The following is a 27,501-nucleotide window of genomic DNA, read 5'->3' as shown; positions in this document are numbered from 1 at the left end:
TTAAACATTTAGGCTTAACTAGGTTATTTAGATTAACTAGACAGGTTAGGGTAATTAGGCAAGTTATTGTATAATGATGGTTTGTTCTGTAGACTATTGAAAAAACTGTAGCTTAAAGGGGCTAATAATTTTGACCTTAAAATGTTTTTTTTAACTGTTTTTTATTCTAATCTAAATAAAACAAAAAAGACTTTCTCCAGAAGAAAAAATATTATCAGACATACTGTGAAATTTTTTCTTGCTCTGTTAAACATCATTTGGGAAATATTTAAAAAGAAATAATAATCAAATGGGGGCTAATAATTCTGACTACAACTGTATATATATATATATATATATATATATATATATATATATATATATATATATATATATATATATATATATATATATATAATTCTATAATATATATAATTCTATAATATATAATTGCTAATAATTGCTAATAATTCTGACTACAACTGTATATATATATATATATATATATATATATATATATATATATATATATATATATATATATATATATATATTTTTTTTTTTTTTTTTTTTTTCTAAAAATATGTTTTACAATGTGATGCAAGTTTTGCAAGCAGAATGTTATTAAACTATTCCCAGTACTGGTTTGGAGCTGAAAGGGCATCCACTGTGGAAAACATGTGCTGGAATAGTGTGCAGTTCATTCCGATGTGGTGACCCCTGATAAATATGGGACTAAGCCAGAGGAAAATGAATGAATGTTATCTATTTAGTTTAAAAGTCACATAATCAACACACACACGTACATAAGAAAATTTGTGAACTTGTGTCTTGACTTGAGAGCTCTTTATTCATTCATTTATTTTCTTTTCGACTTAGTCCCTTTATTAATCCGGGGTCTTATCTTATCCAGCACGTTTTTACGCAGTGGATGCCCTTCCAGCTGCAACCCATCTCTGGGATACATCCACTCACAATCATTCACACACATACAATACGAACAATTTAGCCTACCCAATTCACCTGTATCGCATGTATTTGGACTGATGGGGAAAACGGAGCACCCAGAGAAAACCCACGCGAAAGCAGGGAGAACATGCAAACTCCACACAGAAACACCAACTGACCCAGCCGAGGCTCCAACCAGCTACCCTTCTTGCTGTGAGGCGACAGCACTACCTACAGCTCCACTGCGTGGCCCTGAGAGCTCTTTATATAGTATGCAATTTTATGAAAGTTATGATTAGTCAAGCTGATCTGCCACATATAGAAGTGGGTGACCAGAGATATCTTCTTACAGGTCGGTGGTCTGTTTGAAGCTCTCCTCTCCTGCGAAAAACAGGCTTTCTTTGAAGTTCTCTCAACGTGACATCAAGCAGTACATACTGTGGTAAAACAGATAAATAAAAAAACTACTGTACTTCACTAAAGATTTTTATTCAAAGTTTGAAGGTTGTAGTAACTTTACGGAGACGAAACCAACTTAATACAGTCGATATTTTGTCAAAACCACCCTTACCGTACATACAGTAGTCAAATAGATAAATAAAAACACGACTGTAGTTCACTGAAGATTTTTATTCATATTTTAAAGGTTGTAGTAACTTAACTAAGACCAGACCAACTCAGTACAGGCAATGTCTTGTCAAAAACACCCTTACTGTACATACAGTAGTCAACTAGATAAATAAAAACACTACTGTACTTCACCAAAGATTTTTATTCAAAGTTTGAAGGTTGTAGTAACTTTACGGAGACAAAACCAACTTAATACAGTCAATATTTTGTCAAAACCAGCCTACTGTACATACAGTAGTCAAATAGATAAATAAAAACACGACTGTACTTCACCAAAGATTTTTATTCATTATTTGATGGTTGTAGTAACTGTACAAAAGCCAGATCATTTTGCTACAGGCGCTCTTTTGTCATAAACCATCCTTACTGTACATACAGTAGTCAACTAGATAAATAAAAGCACTACTGTACTTCTTCAAAGATTTTTATTCATATTTTGAAGGTTGTAGTAACTGTATGGAGACCAGACCAACTTGTTACACGTGATATTCTGTCAAAACCACCCTTACTGTACATACAGTAGTAAAACAGAAAAATAAAAAGCACTACTGTACTTCACCAAAGATTTTTATGCAAAGTTTGAAGGTTGTAGTAACTTTACGGAGACGAAACCAACTGAATACAGTCAATATTTTGTCAAAACCAGCTTACTGTACATACAGTAATCAAATACGTAAATAAAAGCCCTGCTATACTTCACTAAAGATTTTTTCTTTATATTTTGGAGGTTGTAGTAACTGTACAGAGACCAGATCAACTCAATACAGGCGATATTTTGTAAAAACCACCCTTACTGTACATACAGTGGTCAAATAGATAAATAAAAACACTACTGTACTTCATCACAAAGTTTTATTCATAATTTGAAGGTTGTAGTAACTAAAGGGACACCAGACCATCTCAATACAGGCAATATTTTGTCAAAACCACCCTTACTGTACATACAGTAGTCAACTAGATAAATAAAAGCACTACTGTACTTCTTCAAAGATTTTTATTCATATTTTGAAGGTTAAAGTAACTGTGTGGAGACCAGACCAACTTGTTACACGTGATATTCTGTCAAAACCACCCTTACTGTACATACAGTAGTAAAACAGAAAAATAAAAAAACTACTGTACTTCACCAAAGATTTTTATTCAAAGTTTGAAGATTGTAGTAACTTTACGGAGACAAAACCAACTTAATACAGTCAATATTTTGTCAAAACCACCCTTACTGTACATACAGTAGTCAAATAGATAAATAAAAACACGACTGTAGTTCACCACAAAGTTTTATTCATAATTTGAAGGTTGTATTAACTTAAGGGAGACCAGACCAACTGAATACAGGCAATATTTTGTCAAAAAAAACCCTTACCGTACATACAGTAGTAAAACAGATAAATAAAAAAACTACTGTACTTCACCAAAGATTTTTATTCAAAGTTTGAAGGTTGTAGTAACTTTAAGGAGACGAAACCAACTGAATACAGTCAATATTTTGTCAAAACCAGCCTACTGTACATACAGTAATCAAATACGTAAATAAAAGCCCTGCTATACTTCACTAAAGATTTTTTCTTTATATTTTGGAGGTTGTAGTAACTGTACAGAGACCAGACCAACTCAATACAGGCGATATTTTGTCAAAATCACTCTTACTGTACATACAGTGGTCAAATAGATAAATAAAAACACTACTGTACTTCATCACAAAGTTTTATTAATAATTTGAAGGTTGTAGTAACTTTACAGAGATCAGACCAACTCAATACAGGCAATATTTTGTAAAAACCACCCTTACTGTACATACAGTAGTCAAATAGATAAATAAAAACACGACTGTAGTTCACCACAAAGTTTTTTTTTCATAATTTGATGGTTGTAGTAACTGTACGAAAGCCAGATAATTTTGCTACAGGTGATATTTCGTCAAAACCACCCTTACTGTACATACAGAGGTCAAATAAATAAATAAAAACACGACTGTAGTTCACTGAAGATTTTATTCATATTTTAAAGGTTGTAGTAACTTAACTGAGACCAGACCAACTCAGTACAGGCAATGTTTTGTCAAAACCATTTTTACTGTACATACAGTGGTCAAATAGATCAATAAAAACACTACTGTACTAAAAAAGAAAGACAGTAATGAAACACAGTGTGGCATTATTAATTCATTCCTGGAAGTGGTCTATTGAAATTCACACAACACGACTCGCCTGAGTCAAAGTCAAAGCTGAAATCACATTAGTCTAAAAATAGTGATGCTTCATAGGTTCATACAAAAGAAATGACATGTGACTCAGGGTACAATAGAAGGTTCGCAGACATGAGCGAGAGGCTATCAATCAGCTCTCTAGCACTGATGTTAAAAAAAATGGGTTAGCAAAGAAGACAGGCTGAGTGGATGATAGAATATATTGAAAACATGCAGAGAAGAAAACAAAATGTGTGTAGCTGGAGTGAGTGAAAACATTTTTCAGCAGTAAAAAAAGAAGCATGGTTAGTACAGGAAAGTGAAAAAGTAGAAATAAAAATTAGGGTAAGCAAAAGAGTGCTTGGACATACAGAACTCAACCATACACAACCACTCATCATTCATCCACATCAACATCTTAACAAGTTTACAACAACAAGAATATTTTATATTTGGAACATCTATTCATTTTGCTTCCGCTTAATCCCTTATTTATCGGGAGTTGCCACAGCGAAATGAACCACCAATTATTTCCCGGCATATGTTTTACTCAGCAGATGTGGTCACACTCTATTTTGATGGTTTGTTAAATTTAAGTTACATTGCATTTACATGCGGCGAAGCAGTTGCGCAGTAGGTAGTGCTGCCGCCTCAGCAAGAAGGTCGCTGGGTTGCTGGTTCGAGCCTTGGCTCAGTTGACGTTTCTGTGTGGAGTTTGCATGTTCTCCCTGCATTCGCCTGGGTTTCCTCCGGGTGCTCCGGTTTCCCCTACAGTCCAAAGACATGCGGTACAGGTGTATTGGGTAGGCTAAATTGTCCGGAGTGTGTGTGTGTGAGTAAATGTGTGTGCGGATGTTTCCCAGAGACGGGTTGCGGCTAGAAGAGCATCTGCTGCGTAAAAACTTGCTGGATAAGTTAGCGGTTCATTCCGCTGTGGCGACCCCGGATTAATAAAGGGACTAAGCCGACAAGAAAATGAATGAATGAATGCATCTCCATGCCATTCTCATTAGATCATAAGTAGACTGTTAGATTGGGGTTAGTGTTAGTGTAAGTTGGCATGCACTTGCAAAGTCAGTTAAATGTCGGTTTAGCAGCAATATCAACAGATATTAAGCAATACTCAAATGGACCATCAAAATAAAAATTTTACCGCGGACGCACTTCCAGCCACAACCCAGAACTGGGAAACACCCATATGTAACAGGTATGGAAAGTATTGTTCACTTTATCCATAGAAATACACAAAACGTGTATTAGGTGTATCTGAAGTGTATCAGTGTTTGTGTCTTCTCCTTTAAATCTGCAGAGATTTCAATTTTAATTTCCTGTTTTGCACCCACGTCTTCTCTTTCGGCACTGACTGCACATAGGAGACCTCTATTATGCCCACCTGGGTGTCTACCAAGCTCTTATTAATCTTATTTATCTTTATGATCAAAATGATCACTGCCATTAGAAAACAAAATGAGAACGTAAGCATACCTGCATCACAAAGTTATGCTCACAATAACAGACGGGTGTGCAGGCAGTAAACCATTGATTCATGATCGTCTCAGAAAGTTACAGGTACAGTATTTGTTTATTAATGAGCACTGTCATTAATGCAAACATCACACTTTATCTATCAACTTAGACCTGTTTTCAGATGATAAAGATCACTACACCCTACTGAAAAACCCAGCTTAAACCAGCCTAGGCTGGTTGGCTGATTTAAGCTGGTCGAACAGCCTGGTTTTGGAGGGGTTTGGGCCATCTCCAGGCTGGTTTCCAGTCATTTCCAGCCTGGTTTTAGCTAGTCAGGCTGGGAGATGACCAGCCAAAACCAGCTCTGTCCAGCTAAAACCAGGCTGGTCAAGCTGGTTTTTGATGGATTTAGCTGGTGGTTTTCCAGCCTGACTAGCTAAGACCAGGCTGGAAATAGCTGGAAACCAGCCTGTAAATGGCTAAAACCCTTCTAAAACCAGGCTGGTCAACCATCTAAAACCAGCCAACCAACCAACAATTGACTCCAGGAAATCCTGTACACTGAAACCAATCTAAAATTCTGGATACTAAAACCAAAAATGATGATGGAGGATGGATTGCTAAAGTGTCATATGCATCAGACATTTACCCAAAGGTCCGTGGGTGGTGCTTGGGATGACGTTTGAGGCAGGGACTAGTGTAGTTTTAGTTCAAAACTAAGTCAGTTCAGCTTAATATGAATGTCAATGTGAAGGTGTTTTTAGTGGTTGTCTGGGTGCTACTACGGTACATTGCGGCTAAAATGTTCTCAAAGTTTTTTTAAATGCATTTATGACCCATTTCCACTGACTAGTACAGTAAGGTACGGATCAGTACGGGTCACCTTTATCAGGCTTGCGTTTCCACTGCCAAAAGGGTACCAATGGTATTTCTGTTTCTGTAACTGTAAGTGTAATTTTTGTTTGCAAGTTTGTTTTCTCAGATAGACAGGTCAACCTTTCTGTCAGTCTTCTGAATGTTTTCCTTCTAGGTCTAAATATTTCACAATTTTCTCATGGACTCTCTGTAAGCATTAATGGTAACAAAAACAGTCAAAATGATAGCCCCCTAGTGACCTTCATCATAGTCCAGTACGAGGAGGTCCCAGGGTCTCAGAGCAGCGCTTAACTCTAACATCCTGCTGCCAGTCAAGCCCTTCATCTGTATCGTCCAAAGCACTTTTCTGCAAAACCCTTTCCATCTGTGTTAGCCAGACGCTTGTGAATAATTCAGCGTGATGCACGAGTCCTTGCCAGAGCATAAATGTGCTTTTCTCCCCATTGCAGTCTCCAACTTTAGCCTTTCCAGGCCCAGCACAGCAGGATATCTCTACAACATGGATAACAACCAATGAGCTCTAAGTGTGTAGGCGACACCTGTGCTTTTATTAAGCATAGCAGTCTGAACCAGTTGGCAGGGATGCTGGCTACAGCAGGTTCACAGGGTGAGAAAGATGTAAAATTACACACCTCTGCAGTGCAAGGTTAAACCTTAAATGCAATCAGAGGCCAAATTCAAAATCATATTGCTTCATCACATTTTTACTAGTCTAACAAACAGCAAGACTTAAGGCATGACTCTGCTGGTTAGATGCCCTACTGCAAAGCAAGGGTTTCCTTACTACGAGCAAATATTCTTTCTGGCCTACAGTCACCTATAATTAATAACTTTCACAGCATTTTTACACTCGAAACTCAAAAAAAAAAAAAAAAAATCTAAATACTGGATTGTTTTAACCCAATGTTGGGTAATATGGATAAACCTAATCGATGGTTAAATGTTTTAATTTATATTTCCAATCACATGTGTTTCTCGGCGGTTCATTCTGCCGTGGTGACCCCAGATTTTTAATGGGACTGAGACGAAAAAAAAATGAATGAACGACATTCATTCACTTGTTGGCTTAGTCCCTTTATTAATCTGGGGTCGCCACGGTGGAATGAACTGCCAACTTATCCAAGTATCCAGGTTTTTACGCAGCGGATGCCCTTCCAGCCGCAACCCATCTCTGGGAAACATCCACACACACACACACTCACTACAGACAATTTAGCCTACACAATTCACCTGTACCGCATGTCTTTGGACTGTGGGGGAAACCGGAGCACCCGGAGGAAACCCACACAAACGCAGGGAGAACATGCAAACTCCACACAGAAACGCCAACTGAGCCGAGGATCGAACCAGCGACCCATCAACCTACTTGCTGTGAGGCGAACGTGCTACCCACTGCGCCGCCCAATGAATGACATGTCTTTCTCCATATTTGGTCCATATTTAACCCAAATAAGAGTTGAAACTATTTTCAGTGAATACTAAAGCATAAACATAGAACAATAGTTCACCAAAGTTTTCACGATGTTTAATGCAGAAAAACAAATTTATGCATTTATGACATCAGTGCTTGATTATTGTAAATTATTATTATTATGGCAAAACAGTGGCGCAGTAGGTAGTGTTGTCGCCTCACAGCAAGAAGGCCGCTTCTTCGAGCCTCGGCTGGGTCAGTTGGTGTTTCTGTGTAGAGTTTGCATGTACTCCCTGTGTTTGCGTAGGTTTCCTCCGGGTGCTCCGGTTTCCCCCACAGTCCAAAGACATGCGGTACAGGTGTATTGCTGGATAAGTTGGCGATTCATTCTGTTGTGGTGACCCCGGATTAATAAAGGGACTAAGCCGAAAAGAAAATGAATTATTATTATTATTATGGTTTCAAATGATGCAATTACAGTTCTTACTATTACGATTGTCATGGTAACTTGATTTGGTTAACATTTGAAATTCTGTTGATCACTAACAAAGCCCCGAATAGATCCCTGGGGTCTTTTCTTCGTACCTCGCTTAAATTGTCTAAGAATTGTCTAAGATGATTTGGCAAATCATAGATCTTGTAATCTTGATAACTGATCTCTGGTTTATTTGGTTCTACGTGAAACCAACAAAATTGGTACAACATTCATCGTAAATGGAGTATTAAATATGATATGCAATAACTTTTCACTTTTGTTGTAGGCTTCAGGCTTTACTCTTTTATGTGTCAAAAGTATTTACCAATTTACCAGCGGATTTTCTTTAGGCCTATTAATCATGACACATTAGGCATAACTTGCTGCTTAATTAAATTTTGCATCAAAAAAGGATTTTGATATTGGTAAAGGTGTCTGCAACTTTTGCCATGCATCATATCACTGATACTGTAGCTATCAAAATGTGCATGACTGCCATAAATTCATTCATTCATTCATTTTCTTTTCAGCTTAATCCGGGCTTGCGACGAACCGCCAACTTATTCAGCACATGTTCTACGCAGCGGATGCCGTTCCAGCTGCAACCCATCTCTGGGAAACATCCCTACACACTCATTCACACTCATACACTACAGACAATTTAGCCTACCCAATTCACCTGTACCGCATGTCTTTGGATTTGAGGGAAACCAAAGCACCTTGGAGGAAACCCACACGAATGCAGGGAGAACATGCAAACTCCACACAGAAATGCCGACTGACCCAGACGAGGTTCAAACCAGGCGACAGCACTACCTACTGCGCCACTGCGTCACCCATATGTATTCAGTGGTAGCTATATATACACACACACACACACACACACACACACACTGTATATATATATATATATATATATATATATATATATATATATATATATATATATATATATATATATATATATATATATAAATAAGGGAATAATAGAAGGCAAAAGAAATGTTTTGCTTATAAATAAAGTTTTAAAATAAGCTTTTTCTCTAGAAAATCAGTTTGGGCCTTCAAAGAATTTCCGGAGAAAAGGGTGGGCCTCAATTGAAAAAGGTTAAGAACCCCTGCACTATAGAACTTTTTAAAATGTTTGCAGCAGTTTATTTTATTTATAATATTTTAAGAGAACAGTAGGTGGTACAGCAACAATGTCGGCATTTGCTGCAGAACTTTAGTGATGGAGTAGGACCTGGTGGAAAGAAGTTAGGGAAAACCTAAAACCAAAAAATTCGTTAAGCTCTAATAAAGTTGTCTAATCTCTGAATGAATGCTTTTATGTTTGAGAAATTTAGTTGTATCTCAAATGTCCTTAGACTGGTGTGAGCGTGGATGGAGGATGGAGAGCCCACAGCAGCATCCTGGAAGTGGTACACTGCTATGGATGAGGCAACTGAGGGCAGACCCTCAATCACTCCCCTTAGTTGCCCTGGGTGCCTCATCTGGCCCGGATGTTGCTGTAGCCTCTTTATCCTCAGCCAGCCCACACCGAGTGCCTTGAAAAAATCCTCCAATATGAAGGACCTTCTTGGTGAGATGGGGGAAAGAAACTTGGGGAGAGCATCAGAGAGGGAGGAAAGGAGATGGAGAAATCTTAGTGAAAGAAGACCAAAGAGAACGAGAAAGGCAAGAGAGGACTGACGGGAAACAGAAGCCAGAGAAAGAGAAGAAAAATGGCGGCAAGACAGCCATGAGAAAGAGAAGATGAGAGACAGGAAAAGGGAGGAAAGATTCCTTTACCTCAATGAAATGATTGCAAAAAAAAAAAAAAAAGAAATAGAGGTTTGGATATACGGTATGATGTTTTGTTCCAACACATCTGTCTGAAATTTACACGTTGTGCTGCATTAATTGATTTGATTGTTGAGGTATGTTTAATTAGTGTACACAAACCCCTGTAGGACAATGGCCCTCCATGAAGATAAACTTCACACTGCTTGCTCAACTCCCTTATATATTGCATTTACAGCAGAAAGTGGCATGACTTTGCTATTTATTTCATAGCTTCATGAATTTGTATGTCCTATATACAAAATGTAGATTTCAGACAGGTTAGCTTTGATCATTTAAAACAAAAGCCCCTTTCACACATACACACCTTTCCAGAAAATTACCGGCAATTTTCCGGAAAGGTCTGTATGTGTGAACAGGGCCTTTTTGAAAATACCGGTAAATTCGTTCTGGCTATTTTCCAGAAAGAGAAGCCGTGAGATTACCGGTAATTTGCTGGAATGCTGCGCTGTGTAAACGCAAAAGGAAGATTGCCGGAAAGAGCGCGTGCACATCTAGAACGTGCTGACGTTAGACGTCTGCTTTAGCCAATCAGAACAGTCATACGCATTTACGTCCGCGCGGTTTATGAGAATAATAGCCTTTGAATATTTTTCCAGACACTTTTAGCTGCTAGAAATTAGCCAGATAATGTTTATATGTTAATCTTAATGCCAACCGTGTAATTAATTATCGATAAGATGCTTATGATAAGCCGTTGTTTGTTTACCTTCAAGATGTGCGTGTGCCCATGAAACAGCTTGTGAGCGCCAGCACACACACACATCATGTACATCTCGACATGCGAAAGTGTTTCTCTATATGTTTTCATCGAAGTTGTTCACAATACTGATCCATTCACAGAGTTAGTGATGTAGTAAAATGTTTACAAATACAAGCGCAGCAGTTTAGAGCTCATTTCTGGTTAATGATGTCAGAATTTACCGCTATTTTGGAGTGGATGTGTGAATGCTCTTTTCCGGAAAATTTCCGTAACGTCCTCGCCTGTGTGAACAGCACTTTTTTGAAATTACCGGTAAAGTCGTTGCGGAAATTTTCCATATATTTACCGGTATCACTGTGTGAAAGGGGCTAAAGTAAGTCAATGTGTTTTGAGGCTTGTATTACAGTAGTACCTTGGGGAAATTGTTAATTTATTTATTTTCTTTTTGGCTTAGTCTCTTTATAAATCTGGGATCATCACAGCGAAATGAACCGCCAATTTATCCAGCATATGTTTTAAGCAGCGGATGCCCTTCCAGCTGCAACCCATCACTGAGAAACACCCATACACACACTCATTCACAAACATACACCTCGGCCAATTTTAGCTTACCCAATTCACCTAAAGCACATGTTTTTGGTCTTGTGGTGGAAACCGGAGCACCCGGAGGAAACCCACAGCAACACAGGAAGAACATGCAAACTCCACACAGAAATGCCAACTGACCCAGCCGAGGCTTGAACCAGCAATCTTCTCACAGTGAGGCGACAACCCTACCTACTGCGCCACTGCGTCACCCTATTTGCCAGTTAATTCCCAATTAAAATGTCTAAATTTCATTACATACATACACAGCGTAAAACCAAGTAACATCCGCAAACAAGCCGTGCTGAAGTTTTTCAGAACTACTGGCTTTTCTTTGGATTATTCGAGTTCATCAGGTTAATCTCAACAAGGTTATGGGTTCTGCATACAGATGAAAATAAAAATGACTAAAAAACTATCAATACCAGTTACTCTTGCTTCCATAGAGAATAAATAAGTCTTTCCTAAAATTTACATTTACATTTAGTCATTTAGCAGACGCTTTTATCCAAAGCGACTTACAAATGAGGACAAGGAAGCAACGTACACAACTATAAGAGCAACAATGAATAAGTGCTATAGGCAAGTTTCAGGTCTGTAAAGTCTAAGAAGGAAAGTATTAGTACTTTTTTTTTGTTTTTTTTGGGGGGGGGGGGGGGGGGTAAGTTAGTGTGATATCCAGAAAGGCAATTGCAGATTAGGAAGTGAAATGGAATGGTTATGCCGTCACATACTTTTTCCCAGCAGCATGCACTTCTATAAGCATCTGGAAAATAAGAAACTGATGGCATATCATCAAATGCATCAAGACAACGTCTACAGCACTCAGAAAATAGTATGTTCCAATTGAGGTACACTGGAGAAAAAAAATTAATTCTCCACTGGCAACTGCATGTATGCATGTACAGTTAAAGTCAGACTTATTAGCCCCCCTTTGATTTTTTTTCTTTTTTAAATATTTCCCAAATGATGTTTAACAGAGCAAGGACATTTTCACAGTATGTCTGATCATATGTTTTCTTCTGGAGAAAGTCTTATTTGTTTTATTTCGGGTAGAATAAATACAGTTTTAATAATAATAAAAAAAAAACAATTTAAGGAAAAAATTATTAGCCCCTTTAAGCTATTTTTGTTTCGATAGTCTACAGAACAAACCATCGTTATACCGTTAACCTAATTAACCTTGTTAAGCCTTTAAATGTCACTTTAAGCTGTATAGAAGTGTCTTGAAAAATATCTAGTCAAATATTATTTGCTGTCATCATGGCAAAGATAAAATAAATCAGTTATTAGAAATGAGTTATTAAAACTATTATGTTTAGAAATGTGCTGTAAAAATCTCTCCATTAAACAGAAATTGAGGAAAAAAATAAACAGGGGGGCTAAAAATTCTGACTTCAACTATAGATTAATAATCATTTAGTACAGCCTAGTTGGAGACTTGACACCTCCAATAAGTCTGTTACTGAGACGTACACAGAATAATTTATCACTCGAATGATTTCATATGATAGCAGATATGAACATAGGAAGGGAAGAGAAGCTAACTTTCTTGGCAGTGGACTAGAATGCAATAACCGTCAAATAGGAAGGTAGCTGCAAGATAGATGTTAGAAGGCACACGGGTTAATGTGAGCCATATGTTAGATACTGTCAAGTGAAATGGCTCCCTTCTAGCTGATCTCAGGTATTTCCACTGTTTTATACACTGCATGCTTAACTTGCAAATAGCATCTTTATATTTAAAACAATACCATGCAAATATGTCCAGTGTGCTGAGATAAGCTCATTAAAATTGCAACATATTATATTATTATAATATATGTATAATAATAATTCATTAGTATGGTGTAGGGCCTACTTTTGCGACCTGGGCCGGAGCAAGTTGAACTGCCGCTCAAGGCAAAGGACGGTCACGCCGCCCTCAACCCCAACCCTCTCTATTCTGCCGCCCAAGACGCGGATATAACTGAGGGCGCGGGTGGTGAGGGTAGTGCCGGGGACGCCGCCCTCTCTATTCTATCGCCCTAGACGCAGATATAACTGAGGGTGCGGGTGGTGAGGGTAGTGTCGGGGACGCCGCCCTCTCTATTCTATCGCCCTAGACGCGGATATAACTGAGGGCGCGGGTGGTGAGGGTAGTGCCGGGGACGCCGCCCTTTCTATTCTATCGCCCTAGACGCGGATATAACTGAGGGCGCGGGTGGTGAGGGTGGTGTCGCAGGCGCCGCCCTCTCTATCCTGCCTCCCTAGACGCGAACTGAGGGCTCGGGCCGTGAGGATAGTGTCATGGACACCGCCCTCTCTATTAGTCGCGGATATTACTGAGGGTGCGGGTGGTGAGGGTAGTGTCGGGGACGCCACCCTCTCTATTCTATCGCCCTAGACGCGGATATAACTGAGGGCATTGAAAAAAAATTGTTTTTCAGTTTGAAATAAGAACATTTTGCTTGCCCTACACTATTACAAAATATAGAGATCCAAACATAAAGTTAAAGGTCACTGGAGTGGGCTTCTATTTATATCGTACAGGTGCGCAGTGATACTTTGAAGTGTTACACTTTTGTACATTTAGGGCACTATGAGGTGCACAAGTGTACTTTTAAGATGCTATTTTGGTATTTTATTTCTAAGAGTGTATTGGCAGATCTTCACTCTTTTATTTTTGACTAGTTTTTGCTTGTCTAGGAAATGCTTCTGTACTTTTATAACTCACTTTTTAGGTAGTTGGACTGAAAGAGAAAAACTCTAAATAAGGACATATTTGAGTCACACTTTATTTTGGTGAATTTGTACATTGCATCTACATGTCATCTAATTCCTATTAGATTATAAGTAGACTGTTAGGGTTAGGTTAGGGTTAGTGTAAGTTGAAATGTACTTGCAAAGTTTCTTATAGTCAGTTAAATGTCTGTTGAAGGAGAAGTATCAACAGATATTAAGCAGACAGTCTATTAATACTCAAAATAAATAATCAAAATAAAGTGTTATGCAAATTTATTATTTCAATTTCGCAGTGTAATATAGAGGTTTCTTAAATTCATTGCATGTGATACTTAAGCTTTAGAGACACACTTGCTTCTCTGCTTTAACCATCATTATTTGATGAAACTGCAAGGTCTCCGTTTTCAACGGTTGTGCACAAGATCTCTTGCTCAATTATTCATCAGGGCTATAGAAAGCATCTGGACTCCCCTAGTCTCACCTCACGACTTTTCTTTCCCAGTTTTTCCTCCTGTTCTTTTCAAGACCAGTAGTAATTTCACCTGAGAGAGACCATGGAGGAGCTCCAAAGGCAACCAGGCACCTTGATCGAAGACAAGCCAAGGAAGGTAAGATTTAAGCTGGCCTCATCGTACAGTGGTCGGGTCTTGAAGCATGTGTATGAAGATGGACAGGAACTGGACAGTCCAGAGGAGCAGTATCCTCACAGCTTCATCCACACCAAGATGGAGATGGGACAGTTTTGTGACTTAGAAGATATGCAGGACCAGAGTTTGTACCCTCAGACAGGCCTGATTGCCCAGAGGATAAATGTCTATCGAGGAGTGACAGGATGCAATTCTCTGGCCTGTGGAGACATCCCAGGAGGGGATAATAAAGTAAGAACACATTTGTGCTTTGAACTGCTTAGTGACACTTTTCAAAAATGCATTAAAAAGGCAACCCATACTGAAATGTTCACACCGCTCTGTTTTTGGTAAAATAATACAAATAATACCAGTAAGTTAAAATATACAAATGCATGTTTTCCTCTGGTGTAATGGGGACCTTTTTAATTGTTTAGACCTGGCTCCAGCATGTTAAAAAGCTCATTTTATGGGTTTTTGAAAATTACTTTCCATGCAGTGTTTAACGCTGTGTTCACACTAGACTCGGAACGCGTGGGTAATTGGATAAACTCCAGCTGGGCTTAGCCCGAAAGAGTGACAAGGGACCATCCTCCTGCAGGCCCACCACCTGCAGGGGGAGCTGTAAGGGGCCGGTGCATTGTGAAATGGGAGGTGGTTGAAGTTTAGGACCACGACAACCCGATCGTCAAACTAAAAACTGAAACACGTAAGACATGTGAAACACGCAAAACTAAAATCTATTAATTATTTTCTAATATTATTCACATTTTAGTGAAAATAGCTTATTTTATTTTTTTTTACTGTATCATCATTTACTTCATATACATGTAACATTCCATACACTTTGCAATGGTACATGATACATTCATAATGAAGGTGAAGTTTTGCAAATGATCATTTGTTATAGGCAAAACTTATTGGCAAAATTTGTTATAGGCCCATTTTAGTTCATCCAGTTGACCTATACTGCATATCGTTGGACTGTGGGAAAAACCCATGTAAACATGGAGAGAACATGCAAACTCCACACAGAAATGCCAGCCTGATCTCACGAGAAAACGTAAGTATTTTACGTTTTGCTAGTTTAGTGGCTAATTCGTACAAGTTCAGTCGTACGAAATGGTACGATTTTAAAAAGGAGGCGTGGCACCTAACCCCACCCCTAAACCCAACCGTCATTGGGGGATGAGCAAATCATACTAAATTGTATGAATTAGATCATACGAATTCATACGAATTAGCCACTAAATCAAAAAGTTATGAATTGCCGTGAGATTGTGTTAGAAATGCAACCCGGGCTCATTGTGGAAACGTAGCCCCGCGGACGTTTCTGCGGACCGCGTTTTACGTCCCGGGAGGTACGTATTCGAGCGTTTTTTTGTTTTCGCGGATCCGCGAGAGGCCGCTGTGCGCGCTTTTTCGCGTCACGTCTCGGGCGGGCGCATCTCAGGATTTCCGGAACCTGCTGTTCTCCGGACTCGATCCCGGTCGTCGTCCACCGCGGCCGGTTCCTCATCCTCCTCCTCGTCCGGGGCCTCCGCTCCGCCGACGCAACGCTGTGAGCTAGGCGGACAAACTGATTGCGTTGGGAAAGCCCTCTACTCGAAGGCGAGCCGTCGGCCGGCGAGCGCGAAGAGGAGGGGCGAAGCGGCACCACACCGCCCTGCGGCGTTCGCTCGAAAAAAACAAACGCGGCCTTTACGTACCTCCGGCCACGTAAATCGCGGCCTCCAGAAACGTCTGCGGGGCTACGTTTCCAGAATGAGCTTGGGTAGTAGAAATGCCAACTGACAAAGCCGGGACTCGAACAAGTGATTTTCTTGCTGTGAGGCGACCTGCCACCCTGCCCTCATTATTTTTAGTTTAATTCTGGCTCAGTGAATGCAGTGAAATATTTCAGATTGTGTTTTGTCCCTGTCTGTGGTTATGCAATACTGTTACTAATTCATAGTTCCCAGATCTAAAAATAGACCAACACTCCAGCAGAGCTTTTAAACACAGACATGGAATTGCATCCCAACTATGCAAACGTTTTCAGATTCCCTTCCATTTCCACTGCCTTAACTCTGGAAAAAAAAGTAAAGAAAAGAGCATTATTCACATACAGTTGAATTATTAGCACCCCTGTTTATTTTTCCCCAATTTCTGTTTTTAACACATTTCTAAACATATTAGTTTTAATAACTCATCTCTAATAACTGATTGATTTTATTTTTGTCATGATGACAGTAAATAATATATGACCAGATATTTTTCAAGACACTTCTATACAGCTTAAAGTGACATTTAAAGGCTTAACTAGGTTAATTAGGTTATCTAGGCAGGTTAGGGTAATTAGGCAAGTTATTGTATAATAATAGTTTTTTTCTGTAGACTATCGAAAAAAATAAAGCTTAAAGGGGCTAATAATTTTGACCTTTAAATAGCTTTTAAAAAATTAAAAACTGCTTTTATTCTAGCCGAAATAAAACAAATAAGACTTTCTCTAAAAGAAAAAATATTATCAGACATCATGTGAAAATTTCCTTGCTCTGTTAAACAACGTTTGGGAAATATTTTAAAAAGAAAAAAAAATCAAAGGGGGGCTAATAATTCTGACTTCAACTGTATATGGTCTTAAACATAATCAAACAATGTGGATCCTTAGATAAGATTGAAAGCTCTTTAGAGCTTACATTTTCATTGAAATCTCACCTGTGACATGGTGTTGAAATACTGTCAGCGATCCTTTGTTGTGCATGTATCAAAGCTGACAGGATCTTTATCAATTAATCTATCAGCGGCTCACATTTGTCAAAACCATGCAGCCTTGGTTAAACTGCGGATTTGGATCAGTCCTAATTCTGTTCCCCGTCTTTTCTCCCGGAGTGGTTTCCTTTTTCTATCGACTCGCACTGTCCTTAAAGAAATAGTTTAGTCAAAAATGAAATGCACCCAATATTTTACTCATCCTAAACTCATCCTCTGTGTGCACGACTTTCTTCTGTCAGACAAACACTGTCAGAGCAGTTGTATTTTTTTTTTAATTCTGTCTTTTCCATGCTGCATAATGTTGGGTAGAGGCCAAAGCTTACAAAACCTGTTGGAAAAATAACCCATATGTCACGAGGGGTTATGAACTACAGACTTCTGGTTCCCGTGAGACACGTCAGTAATTTTCTCTACAAATAAAATTATTTCATGCGTTATACAGTATGTCAAGTCAGAAGTTAAATGCTGTACACTGAGGATCTCTTGACCAAAATGGGTTAATTTTTGGGTTTTATTTGTTCACAACCTACACAACTGGTACAGAGTTTGCATAAATTAGTCACATGATCTTTGGCAATAAAATATATCGATTTATATATATAATATAATAATATTATATGATTTATGATAGTATGTCCAGTTTACCACTTTTTTTGTGGATGCTATTTTCATCTATGTAGCTTTAACGAAAAATAAGCTGTTGCATCGATAGTTATTTGCATATAGTGTAGTATGTAAGGGACAATTTGATCGTGGTGTTTTTAGCAGGTCTGAAACAGCCTTCTCTTTCAGATGGCAAAGAATCATTTTGTGGAGGTCTTACATGCACAAACAGCAACATTACAATTCACCTTTATTCGTATAGCGCTTTTACAATGTAGATTGTATCAAAGCAGCTTCACATAGAAGATTATAGTAAATTGAAACAGGGTCAGTTTTCAGTTTTAAATTTAGTTAAGTTTAGTTCAGTTCAGTGTGGTTTAATAATCACTACTGAGAGTCCAAACACTGAAGAGTAATCCATCGATGCGCAGCTCTACAGATCCCGAACCATGCAAGCCAGTGGCGACAGCTGCGAGGTAAAAACGTAACCAATTGGCAAAAGTGAAGAATTAAAAAATACATAGGAAACCAGGCTCAGTTGGGCACGACCATTTCTCCCATGGCCAAACGTCTTGCGCAGGGCTACAGTCTAGGCGCTGGAGCTGGATGTCAGTGAGACTCATCTGTCCCTGGTGCGTCACAGGAATCAGTCTCATGCTCTCCACTCCTCCATGATGACCACCACAGCAGCTGCTCAGGATACAGCCTAGTCCAGGATTATGGAAGCCTTGGGATCATCTCCCTGCTGGTCTTGCATCGAATCAGTGGCGCTGCATAGTCTCTGGGGGCCTCGGGATGAGTCTCCCCAGGTGGAAATAGAGAATAAAGAAAATAATTAGCGTAGCTGCTGTTCATAGCGTATACTGTATGTCACGTTATGAGTGATTGAAACGGAAACAAAAAGGTGCGGATCCAAGTGCAGTTTATTTACAGTGCGCATCAACAGAGAAACAAGGTGTTCAAAGTACAAATAAACAACAAAACAAGAAACATAAAACAGAGACAGGGCTCAGGAATCAAAACTCGAATACTAGACTTACTGGAAACACAGCGGCAGGAAAGACAAGGAAGACAAACGACGCGATGACAAACAACGGTGGAATGATGGAATATATAGTCCAGATAATCAACGGTAAAACAGAACAGATGCGGTGACAGATCAGTATATGTGTTCCGGTGTATGCGCGTGGTATGTATGGATATGTAGTCTTTCTGGGACGCTGTAGTGCCTTCTGAGTCCTGATGCACTACAGCACCCTGAGGTGGTCACTGACAGATGTGGCAGTATATAAACAAGATGCATGGAGCACATTCATGCATTATACCATTATGTGATGCACTAAGTGTATGCTTTTCCAAAAAGATAGGTCTTTAATCTAGTTTTGAACTGCGAGAGCGTTTCTGAGCCTCGGACATTATCAGGAAGGCTATTGCAGAGTTTAGGAGCCATAAATGAGAAGGTTCAACCTCCTTTACTCGACTTTGCTGTTTGAGGTACTACAAGAAGTCCTGAGTTTTGAGATCTTGTAGAGCGGGTTGGATTGTAGTGAGATAAAAGGTTGTTTAGATAAACAGGAGTTAGATTATTTAAAGCTTTATAGGTAAGAAGCAATATTTAAAATCAATACGAAACTTAACAGCTAGCCAGTGTAAGGAGAATAAAATTGGGGTGATATGATCATATTTTCTAGACCTGGTTAGAACTCTGGCAGCTGCATTTTGTACTAGCTGACGTTTGTTAATAGAGGATGCTGGGCAGCCAGCAAACAGAGCATTACAGTAGTCCAGCCTAGAGGTCATAAAAGCATAGACTAGCTTTTCTGCATCTGAGATGGATAGCATACTTCATGACTTAGCAATATTTCTCAGATGAAAGAAGGCATAGTGCACCAAAAAAAAAAGACAACATCAGAACCTGATGAATATATTTTTGTGTGATGTTTCCTAACTAATGAACTGATGACTATTAATATGTCATGTCAGCTTATTTTTAAGTTTTTAATTTTGAGATAAATGGGCCGCTGCTCAGTTTCAGAGACAGTTGTATGCTCGAGTAAACGGAAGTTTTTCTAAAATCTGTTATGTAGGCAATAGTTAAGAATCACAGATTTAAAAATTAATTACTCTTTACAATAATCGCAGAAGCATTTTTGAAATATTTTAAAATCAAAAGTAAAAAAATGTACAAAGGTAGTATTTAATTATATTAGTCTGTTTTAATGCACACATATAAGTAGTCATACATTATTTTTTGAATGGTAATGTAAAATAAATAAATGCATGGCTACATACATGCATAAAATGTATTACAGTTGCAATGTTTGTTCAATAGTGTTACACATTACTTACTATGTAGTTACATAGTTGTAAGAATCTGTCACATTTTACACTGGATTTTACACTAGTTATTTTATTGGTAATCTGTGTTTGATTTTATAGGCACCAGTATTAGATTTTGGAAAGATTATCATTTACACCAGCAACCTGAAGATTATTCGAGCTTCTCACAGACGGGGAGAATCTGGAAAGAGTCCTCATCGCAGCCGGGACAGAAAAGAAAGTTCACCAAAACGGGATTCCCGGAGCAAAGGGAGACATAAAACAACATGTTCCCAGCCAGATGAACCCGCCACAATGACGGAACAAAAGGTATCGATTTTATCTTTGCCATGATGACAGTGCATAATATTTGACTACATATTTTTCAGTACACTTCTATACAGCTTAAAGTGACATTTAAAGGCTTAACTAGGTTAATTAGGTTAACTAGGCAGGTTAGGGTAATTAGGCAAGTTATTGTATAACGATGGTTTGTTCTGTAGACTATCGAAAAAATATATAGCTTGAAGGGAATGATAATTTTGACCTTAAAATGGCTTTTAAAAAAATTAAAAACTACTTTTATCTGAAATAAAACAAATAAGACTTTCTCTAGAAGAAAAAATATTATCAGACATACTGTGAACACTTCCTTTCTCTGGTAAACATCATTTGGGAAAGATTTAAAAAAGAAAAAAAATTCAAAGGGGGGCTAATAATTCTGATTTTAACTGTAAGTAATCTTTTTCTATACGAATTCTCTGCACAACAATAAAAGCGTTTCTGTGTCTGTTTTAGACAGGAAGTTTCCGCAGAGCTGAATTTAATTTTAGACCAGCATTTATCTACCTCTGCAAAAATATTAATTAGTATGCACAGCATCTCAAACACAACAGTAGAAGTTCAGTTAATATATGACCCTTACATGACCAATACAAATAATTGTTTGATGAAAAGAAAAAGAGTCAAAAATAATTAAAAAAATACATTCCTTTTGCCCAACATTCCACATAAATTTGTTAAAAGTGTTGTTATCTTAATCGATTTGTGTTGGGTCAATATGAATAATTTATGTGGAACCCTGCATTTTTTACAGTGTAACATATTTTGTAGGCTAAAATTGTAATATCAGTTCTCTTTAGTTATGTCTATACATGCAGAAACATTTACAAATAAAGAAAGTGTTTATATTTATATCTATAAATATAAATATCTAGGATGAACAGTTACTATTTTTGGAAACTATTTTTATTGAAGTTGACAATTTGGTAACACTTTATAATAACTACAAACTCTGAATCATTTATTAAGCATTAGCAAATAGTGAATTAGTTATTTGTTAAGCATTAACTCTACATTAATAAACGTTAGTGAGCAGTTTATAACTGCAGCTACAAATGCTCTATTCTTGACTTATAAGCACATTTATAATGTGCTTAATAGCTGAGTTTTCATACTTTGTTAATGATTTATTTTTCATCACTAAATTAAATATTGTACTATTTACAAACCAATTATATTTAAGAATAGTTGAGGATTTTTAAGATCATTCAGAATGAGTTAGTAAATGATTAATAAACTATTCAAATTAACATTTATATGTCTTATTATTCAGGCATATACTATTAAATATTACTATTAAATGCTTTATGAACTCAGCTTCATCCAGTTTTGTAACCTAATCCATAGTGAGGACTATTTATGCTTTATAAACCACTTATAAATGATAATTAAAGGCTCACTTTTATTCTAAATAGAAAACATAACGGACATTATTAATTTCTATTCATTTGAAGATACACAAATGAAACTGTACTTCAAATGAAAAATAAATCTTTGCAACTTCATCTAAAATAACATCACTGTAGAGTTTAAACATTGCATCTTATTATATTGTTAAATTATTATATTGTTGTTGTTGTTTTATCCAGTTTGATGTTGTATGTTGACACTCCTGTTATTCAGCAATGTTTAAACTTTAGAGTAATTTTTCTTTTTAGATAAGATTGAAAAGATTATTGTTCATTTGATTCTGAGCCTTTAATTATCATCAATAAGGGATTTATAAAGCATAAAAAGTCCTCACTTTAGATTAGGTCACAAAACTGGATGAAGTTGAGTTAATAAAGCATTTATTAACATACATAGTAAACATTACTGTATACCAGAATAATACAAATTATAATTGTTAATTTGAATAGTTTATTAATTATTTACTAACTCATTCTGAATGATCTTAAAAACCCTCAACTACTCTTAAATACAAATGGTTTGTAAATGATGCAATACTTAATTTAGAAATGAAAAATAAATCATAAACAAAGTATGAAAACTCTATTAAGCACATTATAAATGTGATTATAAGTCAAGAATAGAGCATTTGTACCTGCAGTTATAAACTGACGTTTATTAATGTAGAGTTAATGCTTAACAAATAATCAATTCACTTTTTGCTAATGCTTAATAAATTATTCATATTGTTACCAACAATTTTTGTGTTTTGTTTTATTTTTTTGAGACTTTATTCTAAAAAAACTGGGAGGCAAAGGTTTAACTGACTTACTGTTGACTAAAGGGGACTAAATAATTAAAAATACCCTTGGTTCAGGTAACAACACAATTAACTTTTGAACTTTTATGTAAAAATATCTTACTCTTATTCAGGTCAGTATTAAATAAACGTGCATTTTTTATGTGATGCCTCTTATTTTGGTAAAATATTTATCGGTAACACTTTAAAATAACTACACAGTGTGAATCATTTATTAAGCATTAGCAAATAGAGAATTCATTATCTGTTAAGCATTAACTCTACATTAATAAACGTTAGCAAGCAGTTTATAACTGCAGCTACAAATGCTGTATTCTTGACTTACAACCACATTTATAATGTGTTTAATAATTGTACCTTCATACTCTGTTAATGATTTATTTTTCATTACTTAATGAAGTATTGCATTATTTACAAACCAGTTATTTAAGCATAGCTGGTGGTTTTTTAGGATCATTCAGAATGAGTTAGTAAATCATAAAAAAACTATTGAAATCAACATTTATATGTCTTATTATTCAGGCATATATTAATAGTTAACTAATACATTAATAAATGCTTTATTAACTCAATTTCATCCAGTTTTGTGACCTAATCTAAAGTGAGGACTAATTATGCTTTATAAATCCCTTATAAATGATAATTAAAGAGTCAGTTAAATTCTACAAAGGAAAATTCTAAAAAGGAAATTAAAGTAAATAAAAGTAAAAATAAAAGTAAATTAAAGGAAATAAACAACATTATTCATTTCTATTCATTTGAAGATACACAAATCAAACTGTATCAAATGAAAAGTAAATCTGTGCAACCTTATTTAAAATAATATCACTGTACAGTTTAAACATTGCATCTTTTTATATTGTTAAATTATTGTATTGTTGTTGTTTTATACAATTTTATGTTGTATTTTGACACTCCTGTTATTCAGCAATGTTTAATATTTACAGTAATTTTACTTTTTAGATAAGATTGCGATGATTTTTGTTCATTTGATACCGAGCCTTTAATTATCATTTATAAGGGATTTATGAAGCATGAATAGTCCTTACTTTAGATTAGGTCACACAACTTGCATTGAGTTGAGTTAATAAAGCATTTATTAACATACATAGTAACCATTAATATATGCCTGAAAAATGAGATATATAAACCTTGATTTCGGTAGTTTATTAATCGTTTACTAACTCATTCTGAATGATCGTAAAAACCTCCATCTACTCTTAAATACAAATGGTTTGTAAATAATGCAATACTTAATTTAGTAATGAAAAATAAATTATTAACAAAGTATGAAAATACAATTATTAAGCACATTATAAATGTGGTTGTAAGTCAAGAATACAGCATTTGTAGCTGCAGTTATAAACTGCTTACTAACGTTTATTAATGTACAGTTAATGCTTAACAGATGATGAATTCACTAGATACTAATGCTTAATAAATGGTTCATAGTGTGTAGTTATTATAAAGTGTTACCTATTTATCTTGTTGCAGATTTTGCACATTGTAAACTTTAACAGCATATTTAATATATGAAAACAACACTGCCAGCTGCAGGCTTTAAGTATGCACTTTGTCTTATCATTTTGATTGCTTGTGCACTTTCTGCTTTGTTTACATGACTTTTTTTTTTTTTTTTTTTGTGCAGCCAGATGCAAGCTCCTGTGAACAGTGTGGAGGTTCGGGTTGTGCGCCGTGCTCACTTTGTCATGGCAGCAAACTGTCCATGCTGGCCAACCGCTTCAATGAGTCAATCAGAGAACTGCGCTGTCCAGCGTGTAACCCTGACGGCAGAGAGCGCTGCCAGTCCTGCGCACACTAACACATATGGTGCTGCCAAGCCGTATTGGGAAGAATTCAAACCCTTTGACTGAAAGTGACTTTTGGATCAGCGTGTAAATACAAGAGCTTGAGGGCAGAAATGCTTTTGAAAATAAATATGCAATGATACTCTAGTGCAGTGATTCTCAAACTTTGGCTGCGTCCGAAACCGCATACTTCCATACTATATAGTACACTACAATCAGTATGCGAGCCGAGTAGTATGTCCGACTTCATAGAATTCGAAAATCAGTATGCGAGAAGTACCCGGATGACTTACTACTTCCGTCGAGATTCTGTTGTGCGCATCCCGTGCACGCTGCTTTATCCCATGATGCCCCACGAGCGAATTCATGAATGGGAGTGAAGCGACGCAAATGACGCAGGTAAGTCGCGTGACCATGACAAAATGGCGGATGTAGTACGTCCGAATTCCATTCATACTTTTCACATTCATACTGTATAGAGCGTACTTTTCTAACGGCCGAGTAGTACGTTTACATTCAAATGCAGTACCTACTGTGTAGTAGGCGGTTTCAGACGCAGCCTTTTTTTTACCAAGTACCACCTCAGAAAAAAAAATTGTCTCTCTAAGTACCACCATAATGACCAGTATTGAAATAAAGTAGCGTAGTTGGCCAAATTAAGCAGCTACAGCACTGCACAGTTCAAAACCGAGGCAGGGTCATATTCATTCAACGAAATTCTATTTCATACAAAATATGCAGCTGTTCAGTTGGTTCGTGTCACGTGACTCCCGGTACGGCATCCTGAAAAGTTAAGATGTTTTCAACTGAGGGCACCTGGAATACATAAGCGCGTCTATGAACTTCTGCATTTAAGTTAAAAATTTAGCCATAAAGCTAAATGAAAAAAAAGAACAAAAGAAAAGAAAAAGAATGAAAAAGAAGAAATTGTAAAAAATCAAGAAAGAAAAATAAAAAATAAAAAGATTTTATATAAATCAAAATAAAAAATAAAAAGAATGACAAAAAAAGACAAAAAAGAAAGAAAGGTAAAACTATTTTAGCGATCTAGGCGGAAAGTCTTAAACCATGTGCGGCAAACGCATTATGGGAGAGTTTGAATCCACTATTGCTTTAAGGATGGAAAAATAAGCTCTATACCGTGGCGCATGATGTTGTGCTTATTGCCTTAATGAGTTATAGGTGTGTTTTGAGCATAACATGCATTAAACCAATCAGAGTCTTATCTCCAAATCCCTTCAAGAGTCAATTTTGTCGCACCTTGGCACATTTGCTATTTACATGCCAGACTTTACATTTCTCCAGAGACAAAACAGACCAGTGAGTTAAACAGACCATCAGCAGCGCGAGGATAAAGAACGAGCCTTCTCCAATCGGCCTCTTTACTTTCACTCTTTACTCCTTTACTTTCATGGATAAGGTAACGGTGTTGTTCGCACTCCATTGAAGACATATTTAATTTTGTTTTTTAGGCACGAAGATTTGTTTGAAAACGGATTCTAAATTCAGTTTTAATTTCCAGCAAACAAATAAATGAACAATAATAACGAAGTGTACTAAAAGCGCATCATGCTGCAGTTCATAGGTTAAATTTTGGTGCTCAAGTGATCGAGATGTAACAAGAGAATACGGTCATTTAAAATGGAAATAATTAATGATTTTTTGTGCGACCTGGTACCAATTGATCTAAAGACCGGTGCAGGTCTGTGGGCCAAGGGTTGGGGACCACTGCTCTACCGCGTATCTGCTCTGCAAGCACCACACACACCTCTTTCTTCTTTTATTTTTTAATTCTGCACCAATTGAATTTATTTTTACCAGCTGATGACTAAAAACGAAATGCACTAAAGTTAACAATCTAACCACAACGCTTTGATCGTAGGCTTTATAGAACAGCCAATGCTGATCACATTGGTGTTATCATATGCATCAAATTTATTAATCAGCGATTCTTTCGCGTACCACTTGGAGTAAATGTAGTAAGTGTATTAAGTGTGTGTTGTAAGTGTACTAGTGGTACACCTACCACAGTTTGAGAACCACTGCTCTAGTGTATGTGTGTGAATGAGTGTTTATGGTTGTTTCCCAGTATTGGGTTGTGGCTGGAAGGGCATCTGCTGCGTAAAACATGTGCTGTATAAGTTGCAGTTCATTCCGCTGTGGCAACCCCAGATTAATAAAGGGACTAAGCCGAAAAGAAAATGAATGAATGGTGAATTTCTAAGAGTTAGGATTTTAGGAAGTTAGAAATTTAGGATAATATATTGTGATATACTCTGACATTAGAAAGGAAACTAACACATTTTCCACCTTGTCTTTCTTCAAACATTTTAAACCATAAAGCAGGCAATAGTAAGTGACAAACCTCAAGTTGCTGACGAATGATGATGCCTGCTTTGCCTTAAAGATTCCGTTTGATTGACTGTTTGCCGTTGATAATAAAAACATTATTAATCTCCTGAATGACTTTGTGCACATCTCTGTCTCCATACCAAAGATTTGCAAACCCATGCAATGGGACTAGTGTATGTGCCGTTATATTGTAGCGGGAATTTAGTTATCTGTGGGACTCCCAAAAATGGAAATATCCAAAGAAAACTATTATCTATGGCACTAAAGCAACAATGCAAACTGGCACAAGGCTGTACTTTTTATTCCAGCTTTGAGCACACTATCAGTGTTGTGATGACTGAAAAGTCAAGGGATTCATTCGCAGCCTTTTATTAAAAAGCCTATAAAGAGAGCAAAATCATCAATATAAAGGGGCAAATTCAAAGAGCAAAACGGTAACAGGCTGAGGTCGAGGCAGGTACTGTAGCAAACAATCAGGGGTGCGTTTCCGAAAACCATCGTTAGCCATAGCCAACTAAGGTTGCCAGTTCTGTTATTATGAACAGAGCTATTTGATTTGGCGTTTCCTAAATCCATCGTTCCAATGAACATTCGCGAACATCGCAAACTTGTATGCTTGCAATTACACCTCTGGAGCTGTAGTTATCCCCCTATGCCTTTTTC

At 37.1% G+C, this 27,501-nt stretch overlaps 2 protein-coding genes across 3 annotated transcripts in view; both read left to right on the top strand.

Annotated features, from left to right (window-relative positions):
• The window catches only part of pcyt1bb (phosphate cytidylyltransferase 1B, choline b), a 658,357-nt gene that overhangs the window by 256,135 nt on the left and 374,721 nt on the right, over positions 1–27,501 (top strand). The gene's annotated exons all lie outside the window — the stretch shown is intronic.
• grxcr2 (glutaredoxin and cysteine rich domain containing 2) overlaps positions 14,167–27,501 on the top strand; it is a 23,342-nt gene continuing 10,007 nt past the window's right edge. The window contains exons 1-3 of one of the 2 annotated variants that reach the window (XM_087301962.1): positions 14,167–14,703; positions 20,248–20,457; positions 24,327–26,945. In XM_087301962.1, coding sequence (XP_087158088.1) covers positions 14,380–14,703; positions 20,248–20,457; positions 24,327–24,500 — 708 coding nt within the window. In that variant the 5' untranslated portion in view covers positions 14,167–14,379 and the 3' untranslated portion in view covers positions 24,501–26,945. Of the gene's footprint in view, positions 14,704–20,247; positions 20,458–24,326; positions 26,946–27,501 lie in introns of those variants that run through there. The other variant, XR_015520766.1, reaches the window with a different exon arrangement.

The sequence above is a fragment of the Danio rerio genome, chromosome 21 (genome assembly GCF_052040795.2).
Source record: "Danio rerio strain M-AB ecotype USA chromosome 21, GRCz13ab, whole genome shotgun sequence".
Lineage (NCBI taxonomy): Eukaryota > Metazoa > Chordata > Actinopteri > Cypriniformes > Danionidae > Danio > Danio rerio.
The sequence above is the reverse complement of the archived record's forward strand: the minus strand, read 5'-3'. Positions and strand labels throughout refer to the sequence as shown.